Source organism: Calliphora vicina, chromosome 2, assembly GCF_958450345.1.
Source record: "Calliphora vicina chromosome 2, idCalVici1.1, whole genome shotgun sequence".
In the NCBI taxonomy this organism is placed as follows: Eukaryota; Metazoa; Arthropoda; class Insecta; order Diptera; family Calliphoridae; genus Calliphora; species Calliphora vicina.
In genome coordinates, this window is record NC_088781.1 from 111,163,366 (window position 1) to 111,185,841 (window position 22,476).

Consider the following 22,476-nt stretch of genomic DNA (forward strand, 5'->3'; position numbering starts at 1 on the left):
GCGTTTAACCATGCAGTCCATAGGCGAATTTAAGATCTGCAAGCGTGTTCTCGATATTCTTGCTCTTGCCGCATTTATATCATTCTTGAGTCATTCACTCTCATCAATGAGTAGCCAGGTCTCAGCCGTAATCCATATTTTGCGCTTATTTTGTATATAACCGATTTGCTGTCTAGCTTATTCCATGAGTATACTCTTTACCACACTCCATTGCACACGTTCATATTCCAATACTTCTTTATATCGTCTCCTTATAGTTCCCACGAGAATTTCTTATAGAATAACATGCTGGAGTTTGCCCATATCTGTCGCCAAATTGCTGATATTTTTAGTCTCATAACTATAACAAGTAAGTGATGGTCGGATGATCCGTCAGCCCCTCGTCTGTTGCGAACATCCAGAAAGCCTCTCCATTTCCTACTTATGGCAATGTGGTCAATTTTGGGTCTCTGTTCGGTGATCAGGGGAAACACAGATTACCTTATATACTCTCCTATTCGGAAATATCGTCCCACAGTTGGGCATCATTTTGATTTGAAGTTTTATGGTTTCTGCAATCAGTTAAATTTAAGATGAATTGGGGATTAGTCATCCAATTCTGGTAACGGGCCTGCCAGTATTCAGATATGAATTATGAAAGAGGTTATTTAAAAGCGCCACGTCATTCTAAGGATTATTGGGAACTCGAATACTTGATGGGATCATCCCTCAGCTAAAATTTTGTCCGCGATTGCTCAATTTATTCGTAGCAAACCAGCATATCTACTGGGCGTTAAACAATCCGCAACCTGTGGACGGTAGCATCTCAGGTGATGTTACATGATACAGTTAAGTATCAATGATGAGGAAAAAATTAATATCCGGGTACTTTTTTCCAAAGTAATTCATAAATAATTATCGGGCTTGACCAACACCCAACTTTTTTACTAAATTTCTTTTGTAACTGTAACAGACTGTTTTCTTTATGTAGCCAAATAATGCATGTTTATAGGCAATCAAGTGATATTCCATAGTTTTTTTGGTACTTTTTTGCATTGTATCAGCATTTAACCATCATGTTTTTTTCTCCTACACCTAAACACAAACGGAAGTTCGACAACACTTGTTTAAGGGTTTTTTTTAATTTTTCTCCAGACCGTTTAACAACTTCCGTTTAAAAGCCAATTTTAAAATAATAAATTTGTGTATTTTGTTGTGGTTTTTATGGAAATTGATAAGAAGAGTTTCAATTTATAAAGTGTTAAATAATTATAAATTAAAACAAAATAAATAATAAAAGATTGGAAAATTTAAGGAACTGTGATATAAAATATTAAAGTTATAAGGACAACTAAGTTTATACAAATAATAGTATGCAAACTCAATGGTATAATTTGATTTTTATAGATAAAATTATTTTCCAAATTAATATGTTGTCGATTGGTCTTTCTAATATAACAATTTACGTAATAAAGTATAATAAAACTGCAGCTAAATATTGCCTACAACCTAAATCTAAAAAAAAAACACCTTTGACAGATTTCTATCTCCCACTTGTGTGGACATATTTATTATGTTCAGTGGGTGTTTTTAACTAACTTACAAACTCTTTGGCGTCCGGAATGCTCAGTGGAACATACCACCCTCTGTCTAGACTTAAGAAATTCAAACTTTTCCAAATATGTATAATTATTATGAGGCAGAACAAAACATTAAATAACCAACAGCAACATAAATAAATGAAATATTTGACTAAATATTTTTTTGTTTCTTGTTTATAAAAATTTCACATTTCCTGTACACTTCAATAATACACATAATAATCACACAAAATATTTAGCAAACCACAAAAGTAAGAATTTGGTAGGGTGGTATGGAAACTAACTGCATCATAACATAACTAATTTTATAACATTCAAATAATTTTTACCTCATACAAACATTGTTCCAACAATGCCAAAATATTTATGTACAATAGACGGGTAATTTAGGATCATGTATTTATTATATTTACTACCATTAGTTGTTTTTGTTGCATTTTATGAGTATGTAGAAAAATATTTTATAATTTGTTTATTGCATGATATCCAAAACCATCTTTTTATAAAGTTTTCTGCTGTAGGAGGATATACTTAGTTTGTCATTGTCTTTGTGTGCTGCATTAAAATTATAGTTAGAATTTAAGTTTTCGTTGAGGTTTTTTTATTTTTAAGAATGGGTTGCAATTCGTCATGATATAAATAAAAATCTTCGTGATACATCATTGTTTAATAAAAGCCAGCAACATATCGAGCCCTTAACGCCAAATTATCGTAAGCGACATTTTTAAAATTTTTGTTTTATTGCAGAAACTAAAATTTTATGAACCGACTGATGTTTTAGCGTTCTCAGAATATCAAAATTGTTAATAACATCAAAAATATAGGTGGTAAGATTTTATCGTAAGTCAATGTTTATATTTTACAGTAAACAAATTTTATCGTAAGCGACACACAGTGGTATAGAAAAAAAAGAGGGAAATAAATCTGTAACTTCTAAATGGTTAGATTGGTTTTAATGAAATTTCACATGTGCAAAGAAGAAGTGTTGTCGAGTTTAAGTTTTGAACGTGGACCTCATGGGCCCACCAGGGTCGCGACCAAGGGTCCTCAAAGTAGGACACCTCGGGTATGTTACATTTTTAAAACGATATTATTTCTTGGTTTGAGTTCCGATTTCAAAAACATTATACATGTAGAATCTTCTCATCGAGCACTACAAAAAACCTCGTCGTAGCTATCAATAATCTATTATAGCTTAGAAGATATTCGCATTTGAAAATTAAATTTTCAAAATTTTTACTCTCCCTACTCCAGTTTTTTGATAACAGCCTATCCAAATACTTCCCGATTTTCTACAGTTTTCCTTTATTGGACTAACAACACATGTATGTGTCAAATGGAAAAATAATTGTTTAAAAATAATGAGTAAGTCCAAAGTTATATGCATTTGAATTTAAGAAATTTTTAAAAAGCGATTTTTAGCTAATTTTTTGGGAAAAAAGAACTTTTTTTCTTTTTAAGTTATCGCAAAAAATTTCTAAGAGGATGTATAAGGAATTTCTACTTTCTGAAAGCTAAGTTTTCATAAAATATTTTAAAGGAAAACCAATTTCATAATTGTTGTTACCGAGGGGATCAGGTCCTTTCAAAAAGCACCCATTTTTTATATAAAATAAAACTTTAGGGCAAAAATTCTCAAATCGCGTATCCGATATCAAAATATAGTAACCGATTATAGGTGGCTCAATATGTTTATAATTATTTTGTAAAGGGTCCCGATATGGATATTATAGCGAAAATACTAAAAATTACCATTTTTGGAATTTTTCAACACTTTTTTGGGAATTGCGGGATTACTGATAATAAATTTCAAATTTCGTTTTTATTTTGCCATTTTAAATAGAAAAATCTACATAACTTTGAAATTTCATTAAAAACTATTTATAAATAAAAATTTAATTGCAATTCGAAAAATTTTTATCTATGCAAAAATTCAACAAACAAGATTTGTTGGCATATTTTTCTATAAAATATTCAATGAATTTTTAATTGTCAAAAGTTATAAATATTTTTGAAAAATAGACAAATAGCTTGAACGAAATTATATTATATTGCATCATAACATTTTTAATTCTATGTATAAATTTCAAAATAATCAAAAAAAACCTTCTCCTGTAAAATTTGTGTTTTGTCGCTTACGATAATTTGGCGCTAAGGGCTCGATATATTAAATACATTGTTTTATAAACCTTAACATAAACTCAAATTTTGTTTTCATTGTTGTAATTAACAATTGATCAATGAATCAAAATTGAAACCACTGAGCCATGTGAGATGCCTATGGCTTCCACAACTTTCAATCTCAGATCTACCAATACTAGAGACCTCAACTGGGTATCCAGAACGTTCGAAAGCATCCATGATTGTACGGCCAAAACGAAATTCAATAAAACCCTTTTTATACCCTACACCACCAAAGTGGGTGTAGGGTATAACAAAACATCTGCGTTTGTGCAGATGTTTGTAACGCCAAAAAATATTAGTCTAACATCCACCCGATCGACTTAGAATCACTTTCTGAGTCGATTAAACGATGTCCGTCTGGCTGGCTGTCCATGTAAACCTTGTGCGCAGGTACAGGAGTACAATTTTGAAGATATTTGGATAAAATTTGGAACATATAATTGTTTTGCCCTAAGGACGAAGCCTATTGAAATTGGCAGAAATCGGTCCATTATTTCACCTAGCCCCCATACAAATGTCCTCCCGAAATTGGACTTTATCGGTCATAAATGTTTAATTTAAATAGGTATCTACACAAATTTTGCTCCAAATAAGTTTTATATATACAAAATTCATGTCAAAAATTTTATTATGATCGGCTCATAATTAGTCATAGTTCCCATAAAAGACCCGCATCCGAAAATCACTTTAACGTGCATAAATCACCTAAAAATGTTGGAATACACATAAAATTCAACATAAATAACTTCAATACAGACACGAATCATACGACCTAATTTCATGGTGATCGGTCCATAATTGGTCATAGCTCCCATATAAGGCCCACTTCCGCAAATATCTTTAACGGGTATAAATCTCTTAAAAGTGTTGGTATATACATAAAATTCAACACAAATAACTTCATATAGACATAAATAACACAACCAAATTTCATGGCGATCGGATCATAATTGGTCATAGCTCCCATATAAGGCCCATTTCCGAAAATCACTTTAACGAGCGTAAATCTCTTAAAAATGTTGGTATACACATAAAATTAAACACGAATAGCTTTCATATAGACATAAATAACATGATATAATTTCATGGCGATCGGTCCATAATTAGTCATAGCTCCAATCATAGCACTCTTCCGAAATTCATTCACTAAAATAAATTATTGAAATTTTAAAAGAAAAATTATTTTGCTCATTCACTTAGTGTAGGGTATTATATGGTCGGGCTTGACCGACCATACTTTCTTACTTGTTACCATTGAAATTGATGGTGCAGAGTTCCCGTAGTATTTATAAAGCTAAGCATTGTTTTTAGTCATGTTTTGAGAAGACGAAATTCACATTTTTCAATTTATCCTTAAGTCATGAGGTAGTCTGCTATCAATGGCTGTCAAACAAAAAATAAATGACGCAGCTTGTTCAAGTAAGTAATTCCTCAATAGACCCATTTCCATTATTTGAAATTATGACAATTATTAGTTTCTTCCATTTAAAGGGAATACGAAGAGGTTTAAAAAGAAAGGTAATGATTAAGGCAGTGATGTTCAAAAATAAAAATGAAGATGTATTGGTGAGAGAGCTACCCAGCAAACATAATGTCAAACACTTAAAATAAGAACAAAATAAAGAATGTTTAGATTTAGAAATTTTGCCAGATATAACCAATTTATTAAATGAATGTAATTTAAATTTTAAGGAAATAAAAGAATATACATTATACGGCCGAAATTCTCTCAAATTTTTTATTTATTTCTGACTTTGTTGTTTTGTGTTCAATTGTAATTGAAACGCGTGTGTTTGCTATGCTTCGTCCAAAAACCAATCAACAACAATGCTTAATGAATTTCTGAAAAAAATGAGACATTTGTTATGCTCTTTTAAAGAGAATAAGAATATGTGTGTTGTTACATAGCGCGAAAGCACAATGAAATGAACATCATTGGATTAAGGCTTGTTAGCTAAGTGTAAACTGATGTTATTGTGATAAAAATAATTGTTGTTCCTAATCATTATATCCATCTTCTTGAAAACAAAATTATATCATAATAGGTTCTTAATGCTCCTATCCCAAGTTATTTTTCTGAAGATTTCTAAGGATCCTAAATATCTTAAACACACAGAGATTAAAGATGAAATTCTGCACAAACACTTTTATCAATCTCTGTCTTTAATATATAATAATCGACCAGGATTATATATATCGTCCCCTTAATAAAACAATAGTGTATAATTTTTACCATTTCGAAATAATTGAGTTTAAAATTTTTGCGTTAGTAGACATCTAGAACAAAAGTAATATTTCAATTGATCTTTTGACCCACTTTGTGGAAATAGAATTTCACCAAATTTTGACCACATATAGAATCAGGTATGGTGTATATGATTATACACTATTATTTTATTGAGGGGACGGTATAAAGAGTTTAATTTTATTTTACAAAAGTGTATAGAAACACCCGAAAACTTCAAAACTTTATTCCTTGGATATGTATTTCTTATATGGGTGATTTCATATTAAGTGAACCAAAATTGTTGACATATTTCTCTCAAAAGAAAGCTTAGATCTTTTCCTTGAAGACCTTTTTGGTCGCTTATTGGGATGAAGTCCCCCATATGTATAATGAGCCTCAACAAGAATAACATGTATTTTGAATTCGTTTTATTTCTATTAATGAACATTTTTAACTAATGATCAAATCTCAAATTATATGTGGGTATTCTCATAGCAATTTCAGTTTAAGTGTATATTCTTGAGGTAGCCATCGACCATGGTATTGTTGTTGTCTCTATGAATGTCGTTAAAAGACTTCGAACCAATAAATCCTACAAATACATCTGCATGTTCTCGAAGGTCCTTACAAACATCCTTCTGGGAAGTCTCCTACTATGTTATGTCGAAGCTGGAATGACTCGTTCGATGATATTCCAGGGCGAACTGTTTCGTTAGCATGACCTAGTGTTACATGACTGGCATAACTTACATCTCATAGTGGGCATGGTGTTCCAAGGTTATTAACATTAAGCCCGTGACAGCTTTTGGTTTTGAATATTTTTCAATTAGGTATCATGAAGTTTACCACACTGGAGCATCGTAATTGTCCACTGATCCCCAATATTTATGGATGATTTTCAGTAGGACTCCAGGATTAAGCTTCTTATGTACGTCCAGATGGTGAAGAATGTTACCGAAGACTTCTCTAGTGATAGTTGCAGATTACGCGCAGTGAAGAAATTATTTATTTCTCTGAGATAACCATTCAGCAAGCCGCATAGAGGTAGTAATTATATAGGAGTAGCGACAATTCTACAAGGTTTTGAGCATTTTTATCTCATTTTCAGGTTTGAGGATTGGGTTTTCTCAGCAGCACTTTTGTTACACTTTGTCTCACGGTATGCTTAATGAAAAGACGACAAAAGGCACATGAGCATCATTGATGGTCCATAAATCGCGACTCTTCGTCCTTCTTAGTCGAGTTAGAGAGAGAGCACGAACTGCGAGTCATGCCGCACCTGCCAGACCGCACAACAGATATTCGGCCAGCAGGAATGAACTATCTACTTCGTTCAATCGGTGGATTCCCTGAAGCCGTGTCAACATTATAGTTAATAACCATTATAGTGTAAACAATAATGTTTTTTTTTGCTTCGAAAATGTCAAATTTTGTACCAACGAATCATATTCCCGGTCCACACTGTGAAACATTTGTTGCAAAACATTTTTAAATTCTCCTTTGAAACTGCATTCGTGTCCACACACAGAAGTTTTTGCTTTTCAATTTTTGACATTTCTGTACAGAAGGAATATTAACGAATAAATGTGGATGACATACTCAACAAAAACTTCATGTACATGAAACAGAGTACCCTTTTTCCATTCCTCTTTCCCCTTTCATAAAATGTTTCAGAGTATGGATGGGGACTTAATTTGAAAAAAAATGTGCCGCTGAAGCACACCGATTGCTCACCAAAGCTTATGTTGAATGTGTTCCATCGGTTTTAACGTGTGAGGGATGGTTTATACGGTTCAGAAGTGGTGATTATGACACGGAAGACAAAAATCGCCCAGGCAGGCCAAACAAATTTAAAGCCCAAGAATTAGAGGCATTACTCCATGAAGATTGTTGTAGAACTCAATCATTTCAAAACTCGGATTCATCCAAAAGCAGGGAAATTGTGTACCATACGAATTAAAGCCGAGAGACCTTAAAAGTCGATTTTGCATATCCGAAATTAGGCTTGAACGCTATAAAATAAAATCATTCCATTACGAATCATTACTTGCAATGAAAAATGGACCCATTACGATAACCTGAAGCGTAAGAGATCGTACGTGGCGCTAAGGTGATGCTCTGTATTTGGTGGGACCTTGTTCCGACCAACTACCATTTGTTTCGATCGATGCAGAACGCTCTCTCTGAGATACGCTCCACTTCGGAACAGAGTATCCGAAATTGGCTTGATTCGTTCTTGGCCTCAAATGATGAGCATATCTTTTGGTGCAGAATCCATATATTCCCAGAAAGATGGGAAAAGGTCATAGCTAAGAATGACCAATACCTTGAATAAATGTATATTGTACAAATGTTTCAAAATAAAAGATAAAAATTTAAAGAAAATCCGGCCTTTTTAAGTCATAATAATTTTTCTAAACTTGAAACTTACAATTTTTATCTAGTTGATACTGACAAAAATTTGTTTATTGTAAATTTTTTAAACACCTTAAGTTTTAAGATAAAAATATATTTTTACTGCAATTTTGTTTTTATTATTCTTTTAAATACTTTAAATTTAATATAGTTTTTATGTTTCCGAAATAAAAAGCGAAGAGATTATTCTCAAACGCGCCTTTCTTTTATTGATATCAATTTGATACATTGCGACTAGTTTCGATTATAAATGATTGCAACTAACGGAGGATTAAAGCAAAGTGATCGATTTCAATGCTGATGCATAATTTATCGCGCTTAAGATAATTTGTTTTTATCAATATTTTTATGGCTATCAATATTGTGATTATGCTACAAATTACAATGAAATAAGTTGGGAACAATTAAATTAAATACAATATATTTTTTTCCTCGAAGTCGGATGGGCATTAAAAAATTTCGAAAAGCAAAAGTTTTATATACTTTTAAAAAATATTGAACACTTCTTTAGTCTTCCCATAGGTTAGAATGAAATTACTAATGTTGGACGGTAAAATCTTCTAGAACCCCTATTTAGATGTTGCTTTTAAAAGTATTATTCATGTTCAATCGTGATTGCATTGAAACTGTTCGTGGCTAATTGTAGAATCCAGATAAAGCCTACTGCAAACTAATAAAAATTTATCAAATACATGCATACACAGAAAAAATTATATTTCAATTCAAACATTTATCCCATATTGAACTGGTTTCAATTATTTCATAATTAAATCAAGTATTCATTTGCTCAAAAACTAAATTTCTTGATATTTTCTATTGAATTTTGAGTTTTGAATTTTATTATTTTGACAATTGAATATACAATTTTCGTTATTGGTTTAATTTCAAATACAAAAATTATTGAATAGATAATTTTCGTAATTGAAACACAAAAAATAACAAAAATGTTCTAGCGGTATTATATTTAATATTCTCGTACCTACCAAAAATATATACAAAATTTCATAAAAATAGTTAAATATTGATATTTGGATATTGCTCATACAAAATACTAATATATCGGCTAAAAAACGGGGTTATAGGTATTTTTTAATGCCAAATAAATAAAATGCGAAAAAAAGCTTTTGGCCAAAAAGTGGTAAAAATAAATTCTGGATAGGGTAACCCTAATGATCTAGCGGTATGAAATATACTTTACGACCTATTCTCATACCTACCAAACATACATACAAAATTTCATTAAAATCGGTTGAGCCGTTTCGGAGGAGTTCAAACACTAACATTGTAACATGAGATTTTTATATATTAGATTTTAGTGTCACATATTATTAAATGAAAGTTTATAAAAACTTTCTCTATTTTCAATTATTATAGTGAACATTCATTGACTATTCCTATTTATTTGTTAAATGTCCTTCTACCAACCAAAGTATCCCTTATTTGTAATATTTTGTTATAATTTGTCACCAAGCACTGTTCATTTAATTTTTGTTGATTAGACACATTTTCAAGGGCCCAGTTCATTTTTTAACAAAGATACAGCTTATTAATTTAAGTGTTAATCTGTTAATTTATTACGAATGTTCATAACATTCTACAGGGTAAAAAAGCCTTAACAATATTTGTACTTTGTTAATTTATCTAAATGCTGAAATATGTTTAATATTTAATTTTGAAACTGTTTAGTGTATATTTTTTAATGCGTTTTAATGTTTTTGGGCTTATTTTTTAATAGGGCCATGTGGTTTTTGTTAAATTATTGTTAGCGGATGCTAATGGGAATATTTTTTTGTAATAAAGAAAAATAAATTGTGTTCATACCTTATTTAATTAAATTTGAAGAATATTACAGTTGGTAATTGTAAATATATGTATGTAGAAGTCAAGTGGCCAATATTTAAGTTGATAAATAATTGTTTATACTTTTACTTAATTAATTTAATTTATATTGAGTAATGCTCGATTTTAATTTGTTCGCGAGCTACTACAGTTTTAAAGTTAAAAACTAATAAAGGATTGTATTCGTAGGCATCTAAGGTTCGAAAGAATTAATTCTTAACCATTTGGTTAATGAATTCATTGTTAATTAATTTCCTTATAAATTAATTGAAGGATGAATTAATTATTTTTAAATAAAAGCCTTTGAATGAAGCTAAAGAAATAAGATTTTAGAGATTTAAGCTCAAATTGAATTAATTAACACGAAGTGCTGGTTGCATGCATTTTGCCTACTATAAATTAAAAGAAGTAAATTAAAATGATTTACAATTTGTAAATATTCTAGCAAAAATTTGTTGTAACAACTGCATTTTTAGATCATCAAACAATTATCTAATTTTGTATTGTGACATTTTTAGTAATTTTATTTGAACTTCCTTTTACCCAACCACATTTTCGTTATGGCAAATGAAAGGCCAAACTATAAATTTTCATTATAAATCATTCGATGTATAAAATTGCATACCATAAAATAATTGACATTTTTGTACCCATGTTATATATTTCAACAAATTAATATAATTTGTATATAATTTATTATCTATTAACAAATCTATAAACATTTTTACTTGACCGCTGGGAATATTTTAAAAGAAAAGTTGGTTGAAGTTGATTGAATTTCAACAAAACTGGCTTCATACTATAATGGTGTCATAAAACTTACTTGTACTGCAATAAAATTCCTTAAAACTATTAACAGCGTTTAAATAAACCAACCCTCTTATAGTGCACAGTAGGGCAGAATAAAAATATTTTGAAATCCCGTAGGCGTAACATATCAGTAAACTCTATGTTTTAACGACGCACCGAATAGACCTCTCAGGAACTCCGTGCGATCTCAAAGCGCACCTCAGATATGGTACATTTTTAAACGCTTTCGAATTGGTTGGACTTTATTCAAAATCAAATATTATTTTCTTAAAATCCTCGATTATGCTTATAAATATGTGAGCTATTCTCTTTTGTAATATCTTGTAGTTAGCAAGTTATATTCATTTGAAAATTCATTTTTCACAATACATTGCACAGAGGGATGGCTTCATACATTTTTTGGCAAAAAATATAAGTAGTGGTCGTAGAGAGCTGAAATTTGACACCGAGAATTATATGGACCAAACTAAGAAAAAAATAAAATTTTATCAAAATCGACCACGCCCACTGCCCATACAATCCAAATAGATTTTTTCGCATAACATTTTTCCTATCCAAGTAAAAGTCTAGAAATTTGCTATATATATTTCCTGAAACAAAAGAAGAACGTATGCTAAGTTTTATTAAAATCGGCCATGCCCACCGCATACCGCCCATGCATTTTTGTGCAAAAATTACAAGGAGTGGTTATATGGACTAAGTTAAGAAAAACAAGTAAGAAAGTATGATCGGTCAAGCCCGACCATATAATACCCTACACTAAGTAAAAGAGCAAAAACATTTTTCTTTTAAAATTTCAATAATTTATATTTTTTAGTGATTTTCGGAAGTGGGCCTTATATGGGGGCTATGACCAATTATGGACCGATCACCATGAAATAAGGTCGTGTGATTTATGTCTATATTAAAGTTAACTATGTTGAATTTTGTGTGTATACCAACATTTTTAAGCGATTTATACACGTTAAAGTGATTTTCGGAAGCGGGTCTATATGGGAGCTATGACTAATTATGGACCGATCGTAACAAAATTTGGTGACATGAATTTTGTATATATAAAACTTATTTGGAGCGCAATTTGTGGAGATACATTTATAAATTAAACATTTAAAGTCCAATTTCAGAAGGACATTTGTATGGGGGCTAGGTGAAATAATGGACCGATTTCAGCCACTCAGAAAGTGATTCTAAGTCGATCGGTTACTTTAAGGTGGGATAAAAATTTAATTTTATCAAAATCGTCCACTCCCAACTCCCACTGCCCATACAATCCAAATTGATTTTTATAACCTACACCACCATAGTGGGCCGCTTAAGAAAACCCCACAAGAATAAGTCTAAAGGGGGTCAAATCGCATGATCTCGATGGCCAGTTCACATCAGCAACATGAGCTATGTATGTGGCACGTCTGCGACGTACTGTTGAAACCACATGTCGGTGATGTCCTGAAGCCGACATGTGGTCATCCTGTAATGGGCCTCATTTGATAAAACGATTTTATCATTTCCACGTGTTGTTGAACGCTATAGGAAAATTGGGTACCATACGAATGGAAGCTGAGAAACCTTAAAAGACGATATAGCATGTCCGCAATTATGTTTGAACGCTATAAAAGAAAACAAATTTTGCACCGAATCATTATTTGGAAAATGGATCCATTACGATAACTCGAAGCGTAAGAGATCGTATTTATGTGAAGCCCGGCCAACCAGACGAATCGACACCAAAGCCAAATATCCATGGCGTATTTGGTGGTACCAAAAGTGTCCTATCTATTATGAGCTACTGAAATCTGGTCAGACCATCACAGGGAACCTGTACGAACGCAACTGATTCGTTTGAAGCCAGCATTAGCCGAAAAACGTCCAGAACATACGGCCAGACATAAAACCGTAATATTCCATCATGACAATGCTAGGCCACATGTTGCAATACCTGTTAAAAACTATTTAGAAAGAAGTGGTTGGGAAGTTTTGCATCACCTTCTTTATAGTCCAGACCTTGCCCCTTCCGAATACTATTTGTATCGATCGATGCAAAATGCTCTGTCTGGGATGCGCTTCACTTCAGAACTGGATATCCGAAATTGGCTTGATTCGTTTGAGTGCTCAAAAGATGTGCAGTTCTTTTGGCTCGGAATCCATATGTTGCTAGAAAGATGGGAAAAGGTCATAGCTAACAATGACCAATACTTTCAATAATATTATTGTACAAATGTTTCAAAATAAATGCATAAAATTTTAAAGTCATACATCCAATAATTAAATAAAATAAGTTTAATCATACTAAGAAATAAATATTAAGTATTTCTAAATTAATTCCATTCAATGTAGATTAACCAGCTTCATCGAAAACTGTTAACAGAAAAACCAGTTCTCTAAAAAGTGAAAATTCTCGGTTAAGTGAAATCCGGTTTTTTAAAAATCGTTTTTTTATAAGCAGCAAACTTAGTATGTTTTGAATTTGGCTTATAACCCTTTAACGAACCACGGATCAAATATGACGCGAATTCACATTTTTTCGTTTTTTTTATATAGTTTGATAATTTTGGGATACTTTTTTTACAAAATGTTAATATATTTATCAAATAACTGTTTAGAATTACTTAGTCTATCTACGAGGAAAATTTCTATGCGATATGTTTAATAACATTTAATTACCTTTCCGACGATACCAAGCACAAGTATTCCCGGTCAATAACCCCTAAATGACAGATTTATTTCCAAAATATTTTGATTCTGTCCCACTGTGCAATGCTAAATACGAACAAGCGGAAGGGTAGAAATTTTAGTTGTTTATTTTTTAAGGCTCATTTAATTTGGTAACAAGCAACATGTTGGCTATAAAAGGTGCTAGAAATTGGTTGTTGTTCTACAATAGTTTTACAGCAATTTTGTTACAAAAAGAATTTGTTTCAACATATTTTATATGGAAATTTGTGTTTTGTTTTTCTTTGTAGCTGATCCAAAATTTAGTGGCCCCATAAATAATGTAACAGTTCCGGTTGGACGTGATGGAACATTAACCTGTGTAGTGCATGATTTATTGGCATTTAAGGTAATATAGTTTGAAATTTGCAAGCAATAATAATATTTACCATTTCTTTTTCCTTAGGTAGCCTGGTTACGGGTCGACACCCAAACCATACTCAGTATACAGAATCATGTTATAACCAAAAATCATCGTATTAGTATCAGTCACACAGAACATCGTATTTGGCAGCTGCGTATACGTGACGTTCAAGAGTCAGACCGGGGCTGGTATATGTGTCAAATAAATACCGATCCTATGAAATCTCAGGTAGGTTATTTGGATGTTGTGGTGCCGCCCGATATAATAGACTATCAGACCAGCAATGATATGGTGGTGGAGACAGGACAAAATATAAGCCTAACCTGTACAGCTACGGGACTGCCAGCACCCATTATAACATGGCGCCGAGAAAAGGATTTACCTTTGTATACAGAAAATGGCCGTCATATCTATAGCACAGAGGGTCCCAATTTAACATTATATCAAGTGACACGAGAAACAATGGGTGCTTATCTGTGTATAGCATCTAATGGTGTGCCGCCTACCGTTAGTAAAAGAATATCTTTGATAGTTAATTGTAAGTTAAAATTTTCATTGAATTTTTTCCCAATATTTTATTATTTATAAATCTTTCTTATAGTTTCCCCTGTTATTTGGACCCGTTATGACACCATTTATGTGGGCTTTGGTCAAAAAGTTATTTTAGAGTGCATTTCTGAATCACATCCTACTTCCGTTAACTATTGGCTCAAGGATAAGGAATTTTTACAAGGCGGTTCCTATGAAACAGTTTTACAAAATAATATTTATAAAATTGTTATGCGCTTGGCTATACGTCCAACAAAATCTAACGATTTTGGTGAATATAAATGTGTGGCCAAAAATATGTTGGGGGAAATGGAACAGAGAATAACACTGCATCGTAAGTATTTTAGAAAGAAAAATCATTTTAAATCATTTTATTTTTCAACATAGTCTCCTTTGAGCTCTATGCACTTTGTCCAACGTTTCTCCAATTTTTGCGGAAAGCTTTCAAAATTGAAACCAACACAATCTCTCACACTTTTAATCTCCTATCGTCCAACAGACCTCAACTTGGCGTCCAGAATGTTCGACATCTTCCTTTTTTATACGGTGAACACACGAAGTTCACATTTTTATCCATTTTCTCCTCAAGTCACAAGGTAGTCTGTCAAACATAAACTAAATGACGCAGCTTGTTTAAATTTTGGCAGCAGTCAACTGATGGATGCCGGTTGACAGGAGCAGTGTTGCCCTATAAATTAAGAGACAGGAAATTCAAAAAGTCGAGTATTTAATGACCCAACATCGTACATAATGGATACATCAATATATCCGCTATAGTCCAACTTAGATTGCCATTTGAAATCGAGAAAATCGACCCACAACAGGCTGAGATGTAATCAAAAAATCACGATTATCTCGATTTTCAACAACATTTTTTAACCAAAACTTTTTTTAACAGATATCTTAATGTATACTTGGTACATTAAGTCATAAGATTCGTCACATTCAAATTTAGTGCTGTTTTCTCTCGATTTTACTTATTTTTCTCTAAAATTATTATAACTTTTGTAAGGCAGCGATTTCATTATTATTATACCCTTCACCTTCGTGAGAAGGGTATATATAAGTTTGTCATTCCGTTTGTAATTTCCACAATATAATTTCCAGACCTTATAAAGTATATATGTATATTCTGGATCCTTATAGATAGCGAAGTCGATTAAGCCATGTCCGTCTGTCTGTCTGTCTGTCTGTCTGTCTGTCTGTCTGTCTGTCTGTCTGTCTGTCTGTCTGTCTGTCTGTCTGTCTGTCTGTCTGTCTGTCTGTCTGTCTGTCTGTCTGTCTGTCTGTCTGTCTGTCTGTCTGTCTGTCTGTCTGTCTGTCTGTCTGTCTGTCTGTCTGTCTGTCTGTCTGTCTGTCTGTCTGTCTGTCTGTCTGTCTGTCTGTCTGTCTGTCTGTCTGTCTGTCTGTCTGTCTGTCTGTCTGTCTGTCTGTCTGTCTGTCTGTCTGTCTGTCTGTCTGTCTGTCTGTCTGTCTGTCTGTCTGTCTGTCTGTCTGTCTGTCTGTCTGTCTGTCTGTCTGTCTGTCTGTCTGTCTGTCTGTCTGTCTGTCTGTCTGTCTGTCTGTCTGTCTGTCTGTCTGTCTGTCTGTCTGTCTGTCTGTCTGTCTGTCTGTCTGTCTGTCTGTCTGTCTGTCTGTCTGTCTGTCTGTCTGTCTGTCTGTCTGTCTGTCTGTCTGTCTGTCTGTCTGTCTGTCTGTCTGTCTGTCTGTCTGTCTGTCTGTCTGTCTGTCTGTCTGTCTGTCTGTCTGTCTGTCTGTCTGTTGAAATCAATTTTCTGAAGACCCCAGATATCTTCGGGATCCAAATCTTCTCGAAACACGCTTTCGAGAAGTTTCCTATTTAAAATCAGCAAAATCGGTCCACAAATGGCTGAGATATGAGGAAAAAACCCAAAGTTATAATTAAAAACACGGAAAATGCGGAAGAAACTCTCACATATGATCAATGTTTAAAATTACTTGAGGGAGACGAATTGAATGACTGCTCATTATCTTCTGCAAATAATCTTTAATCTGGAGATAGCTCAAGTATATACCTATTTATTTACATACATTATATTCATCATGAAATTTTTATCTTGTCGAAGCTTTGTAAAATGATTTTTTTCTCTCTTTTTTATGAAAATATTGCTTTATAAAACTTTGATAATATATGAATTTCATTTTGAATAAATGATTCAATCCATATATTTCATTGTTTTATATAATAGTAGAATGTTATGTTCTCTCTATTGAACTTTGTATATCAGCTTTTATTTGCAATTTATATATATTTTTCTTATTTATTAATTTATATTAATTATTCATCTCAGAAGTTACATTTTTTTTAACGTCAGATTATTATATTATTAATTTGCATATAGTTATCAGCTTTTTTCTTATATATATTTATTATGGATTCCTTTGTTAATTTGGGTCCAGTATGTAGCAACAACTCTGTGCTTCGTACTAATCTTTTAAACTTTGTGGGACATTTAAAGATCGGTCATTATAATATTCAAAGTTTTAGTACATCCTCATCTTCATTTAAATTAAATGAGATAAGAAACATTCTTAGTGGTAATGTTCTTGACATTGTGGGTCTGAGCGAAACATGGCTTAAGCCGGAAACTTTGACTGAAACTGTCAATATTTCTGGTTATGATATGTGTAGAAGTGATAGACCTAGACCTGTAAGGGCTGGGGGAGTAGCTTTGCTTATATCTAAGAATATTAAATATAAGGTGGTTTTTAAATCTGATAGGTATGGTGTATTTGAATCAATATTTATTGAAATAATCTTACGTGGAATAAAGATTCTAATAGGTGTGGTTTATTTACCTAAGGGTGATTTTAATATTATGGATGAAATTGTTGGTGATATAATTGTTAGGTATACTAATGTTTGTATTATGGGAGATTTTAATATAAATATGTTTTGTTCTAGAAATTCTAATATAGTTAGACAGATATGTCATGGTATGGGTTTGATTTGTCATCATAATTCGGCTCCTACTCATTATGATATTAATAATAATTCTACTTCTCTTATCGATTACTTTCTGTTGAGCCCCTCTCTTGTTGTTGGTACATCTGGTCAAATGCAATGTCCAGGTATTTCTCATCACTCTTTTATTTATATTTCTCTTGATATTCCTACTCAATCATTCACAAAATATGTCTCATATCCCGATTATAATGCACTAAATATGGAAGCATTGGAACATACTGTGGATTCGTTAGATTTTTGTGGTATGTACTCGACTGCGGACGTAAATATTCAATTATCAGTTTTTATGTCGAATGTTGATATTTTGCACTCCTTGGTACCAATTGTGCGGCGTAAGATTTGTTTTAAAACTGATAATTGGTTTAAGTCGCCTAATATATTATATCATATCTCGTTACGGGATATAGCCTATAAATATTATCTCCGAAATAGGAATCATAGAAATTGGACAATATATTGTGAATATAGAAATCGAGCTAAGAGAGTAATTAAAGTAGCTAAGGAGCGTGCCTATTCAACTATGTTTCAGAACTTTGGTCCGAAGAAAATGTGGAATTTCTTAAGGAATAATGGTTGTTTAGAGACTCGAGATGATCTCATTACTGTAAATCCTAGTGAAGTTAATGAATATTTTGTTTCATGTCAAAATGAAGATGTACCTTTCTCACTTGACTCTCTAAATGATAACACTGTAGGAGCTTTCTCATTCCATTGTGTGGATCTTGAGGATCTATATATAGCTTTTGGAAAAATTAAGTCGAATGCATCAGGTCATGATAGGTTGTCGTTGAAATTCTTAAAAATTATTTTTCCATTTCTTTCTTCCCATATACTTCATTTAGTTAACACAATCATTACTACATCGGTATTTCCCGTAGAATGGAAAATGGCTAGAGTAGTTCCTATAAGGAAAGAAGGTGATTCTGTTTCTTTTAATAATTTGCGTCCGATATCTGTCCTTCCGATTCTGTCTAAAGTTGTTGAACATATTTTTATGAAACAAATGTTGCTTCATCTTGATGGTAACTCATTGTTACATTCAGCCCAATCTGGGTTTCGATGTGGCTATAGTTCCAGTGCACTTCTTGTTGGTTTAACGGATTCAATACGAAATTTTGTAGATAAAGGCAAGAATGTTGTTCTTATTTCTCTTGATTTATCGAAAGCATTTGAGAGGGTTATACATTCAAGACTTGTGGTAAAATTATTGCGGCATTTTGATTTTTCGTTTTTGGCTTGTAAGCTTATATATTCTTATTTATGTGGTAGAAGCCAGTATGTCTCGATTGGAGACTCCAACTCCCCAATACTTCGTGTAGTAAGTGGTGTACCCCAAGGCTCTGTTATTGGGCCATTACTATTTATGTTGTACTTGAATGACCTTCTGAATATAGGAAATGGTCTGCCTTGTAGGCCTTTTGTCTATGCAGATGACGTTCAGTTTCTTTACTATGCAGACTCACAGTTTCCTGATGTCTTAAAGGAAGGAGTTAATTACATTATTAGTAGAGTTTTAACTTGGTCTTCTGAAAATGGATTTAAACTTAATTCAAGAAAGACTAAATTAATGGGATTTGGTTTCCGAACTGATAATATGGATATTACACTTGATGGCACATGTATTGAATTTGTAAATAGGATGAAATGTCTCGGTGTCTTAATTGATGATCACTTAAATTTTAAAGCTCATATTAACAGCATTTCTTCCAGAATATCATTTTTATTGAGAAGGTTATATTCACTTGATATATATCTTCCATTTTCTATTAGAATGCGTGTCGCTAATGCTTTATTGATGCCACATATTTTGTATTGTATAGAAGTATTTTCTGGTACTACGGGTCGTGAATTTGCTACATTTAAAATAATTTTCAATAGAATCGTGAGATTTGTTTTTCATTTGGGAATACGTCACCATGTAACTCCCTTTGTGGACAGATTCCTTCGATGTTCATTTCATAATTATGTAGCTATAAGGTTATTAATATTTTTTTACAAGATTTTTGTAAACGGTTTCCCTGATTATATAGTAGACAACTTTCATTTGATAAACTCTGATAGGAACCCTCAATTTTTATATCCACTCTTTCATTCCGCAATATTTGAAAGATCATTCCAGATAAGATTATCAAGAATATGGAATACACTACCTAGGGATCTAAGATGTTTCTCATCTTCGCCTTATGCCTTTCGAAGAAAACTAATGAATTATGTAATTACACATGATTTATAATTTTTTCTCCTTCTCTTTAACTATTCCTCAAAATTTAAAAGATATGCACTTTCATGCATTATAATTTCTTTGTTTTATTATTATATAATGATTTAAAAAAGGGTCTGATAACTATATTTTTTATTTTTTTTATTAAATTATATATACATTTATATTTATTTAAATGTTTGCATAAAAGAAAAAAAAATGTTAATAATTTTGTAATTACTTGTTTTTAACTATTTTTATTTATACTATTTTTGTTAAAAGTTAATATATTTAATTATTTTATTTAGTAGCTTTTATTAGCCATTAATGGCCCCTAAGGCTTGGTTATATAAATTGAAGAAAAATAAATAAAATATTTATTATACAAAAAAAACCAGGGGCCGAATTACCGCATTCGATATCGAGTAAAATCTATCGTAATTTTCTTATTTGAGATTACGGCATTCGATATCGAGCATAAAATTTAGTACATTTTGTTATAATTACGATATCAAAATTATTTTTCGATACGATAGTTAATTCGATCACGAGTGCGGTAATTCGGCCCCAGGACAACCTCGATTTTTGACCTATATCCTTACTAAGTCATTAATATAGACAATATGGATATCGAATGATAAATATTTCAAAGACCTTCAAAATCGGAAAAAAAAATTTTAACCCGAATTTTTTTTTTCTCAAAAAAAATTTAAAAACAAAAAAAAATTTTAAAAATTTTAAAATTAAAAAAAAAAATTGAATTAAACAATTTTAAAATAACAATTCGAAAATATTTTTTTTCCAAAAAATTAAAAAAACAACTTTGGAAAAAAATTAAATTTTGTTTACCTAAACATATTTAAAATTTGTATTTTGAAGTATAATATTTGAAGGCATAGAGAAAACACATAGAGCGAAAACTCTCCTATCAAAGACCAGTTGTCAAAAACCTAAGTGGTGAGAATGTATTAGTAAAAAAAAACTATGTGAAAACAAAAACAACACTCGTATGTGTAACTTTTTTGAGTATTTTTTTTGTTTGAGTTTTTTTTCGAGTTTCTGCTCTATGTTCTCTATGGGTGAAGGGCTCTTACTTGTTTTTTTTTTAAAATTTTAGTTCCTATAATATTAAGCTCTATACACTTCAACTTAATTTCTTTTAAACTCTTTTTGTTTCAGACAAGGCCAAAAAGAATCAACAGCATGCATATCAAACCAATAGCAAAGACAATCAATTTATAATCATAGAAGGTAAAATTGATTATAAATAAATTATTTTAAAAAATATATAAACATATTCCCACTATTTACAGAATTTATAACCGGCCACAAGGAAACTCTTCAACCTAATTTATGGTATTTAATATTAATAATATTACAAATAATCTTTGCAATAAAATTTTAAATTTTACAAACAGAAAAAAACCTTTTAATTCATTACATAGATGTTGGTATTAAAAAAAAACAACATATTTTAGTTAATTTTGGTGTTTGAAGACAATTTCACGTGTGTTTATTAATTATTAGTTATTTTTGTTTTAAATATAGATTTGTTTGATTGATTTTGTCGAAATATTTTAAAATATTATAATTTTCTAATAGAGATAAACTTAAAGTTAGAATAGTGTTTTTTTGTTTTGTTAATAAAGCTAATTAAAACAAATAAGATCTAAATGATCTTGAGGTGTTTGTTTTTCAACAAGAAAATAAAATACTACTAATATTATGTATTTTTTTTTAAACAACACAAATCCAAATTGTAAATGATTTATTATTATAGGGTAAGATGTTGTTGTACTTTTAAAATTTACAATTTAGAGATAATTGTTTAAAGAAATACAAATAGTGATTGAACATAAATAGGAAACAATATGATTGATAAAGAAACTTATAAAATAGTTTAAAATTTGGTTTATAATTTAATTTTTCACTACAATGCAAGAAGTTTTGAGGATTATTTAGACATTTAGAGTAAAATTTAATAAAACTTAAAGGTCTTTTAAATAGAACACAAACAATTTTAAAACAATGAATAGACTTCAAAGTAATTCGATTTTAAAGTTAACACTTTCGAATTTTCATGTATAATTCGTAAATATTCAGTTTCGAAACAAATTTTAAAGCAAATCCTTTGAAATTAAACAATTTTTAGTAAATTCAACATAAAATTTGTTGTCCTCTTTAATTATAATTGATTTTCTATTTTGTTTTAAAATAATTAAAATTAGTTTCTTTTTAGTGGAACTCTTAGCTAAGGTTTTTGTTTAAATAAATTTAACAACAACCTTATTGTTTCATTTTTTAATCAGCATACAATTAAAACATTTAAATAAATTCTTAAAAACGAACGAAACAAAAAATAAAAACGTAAATTAAACATTTTTAAAAAAATAATTTAAAAACTTGCCTTAATAATTACATTAATAAAATTGTTTTATAACGTGTTGTTCTTTTGTTTAACTTAATTGTTTATATATGTATTATGTGTAGGTGTAGAATTTATCTACTACTAACTAGAGTCTTAAAATGATAATAGCTAAACGAATAACTAGGATCACACTAAACCACTTACTTTCCACCTCTCTCGTCTTCTGGCATTTTTGCTAACTT

General features: G+C 31.1%; 1 protein-coding gene across 1 annotated transcript; it reads left to right on the forward strand.

Moving 5' to 3' along the window:
* Window positions 1–285: 285 nt before the first annotated feature.
* DIP-iota (Dpr-interacting protein iota) lies at window positions 286–21,291 on the forward strand. The gene is made up of 6 exons (XM_065500317.1): window positions 286–349; window positions 14,016–14,113; window positions 14,171–14,666; window positions 14,730–15,011; window positions 21,046–21,117; window positions 21,180–21,291. Exons 1-6 carry the CDS (start codon window positions 286–288, stop codon window positions 21,269–21,271), a joined length of 1,104 nt encoding a protein of 367 aa, XP_065356389.1. The 3' UTR covers window positions 21,272–21,291.
* The last annotated feature ends 1,185 nt before the right edge of the window (window positions 21,292–22,476 follow it).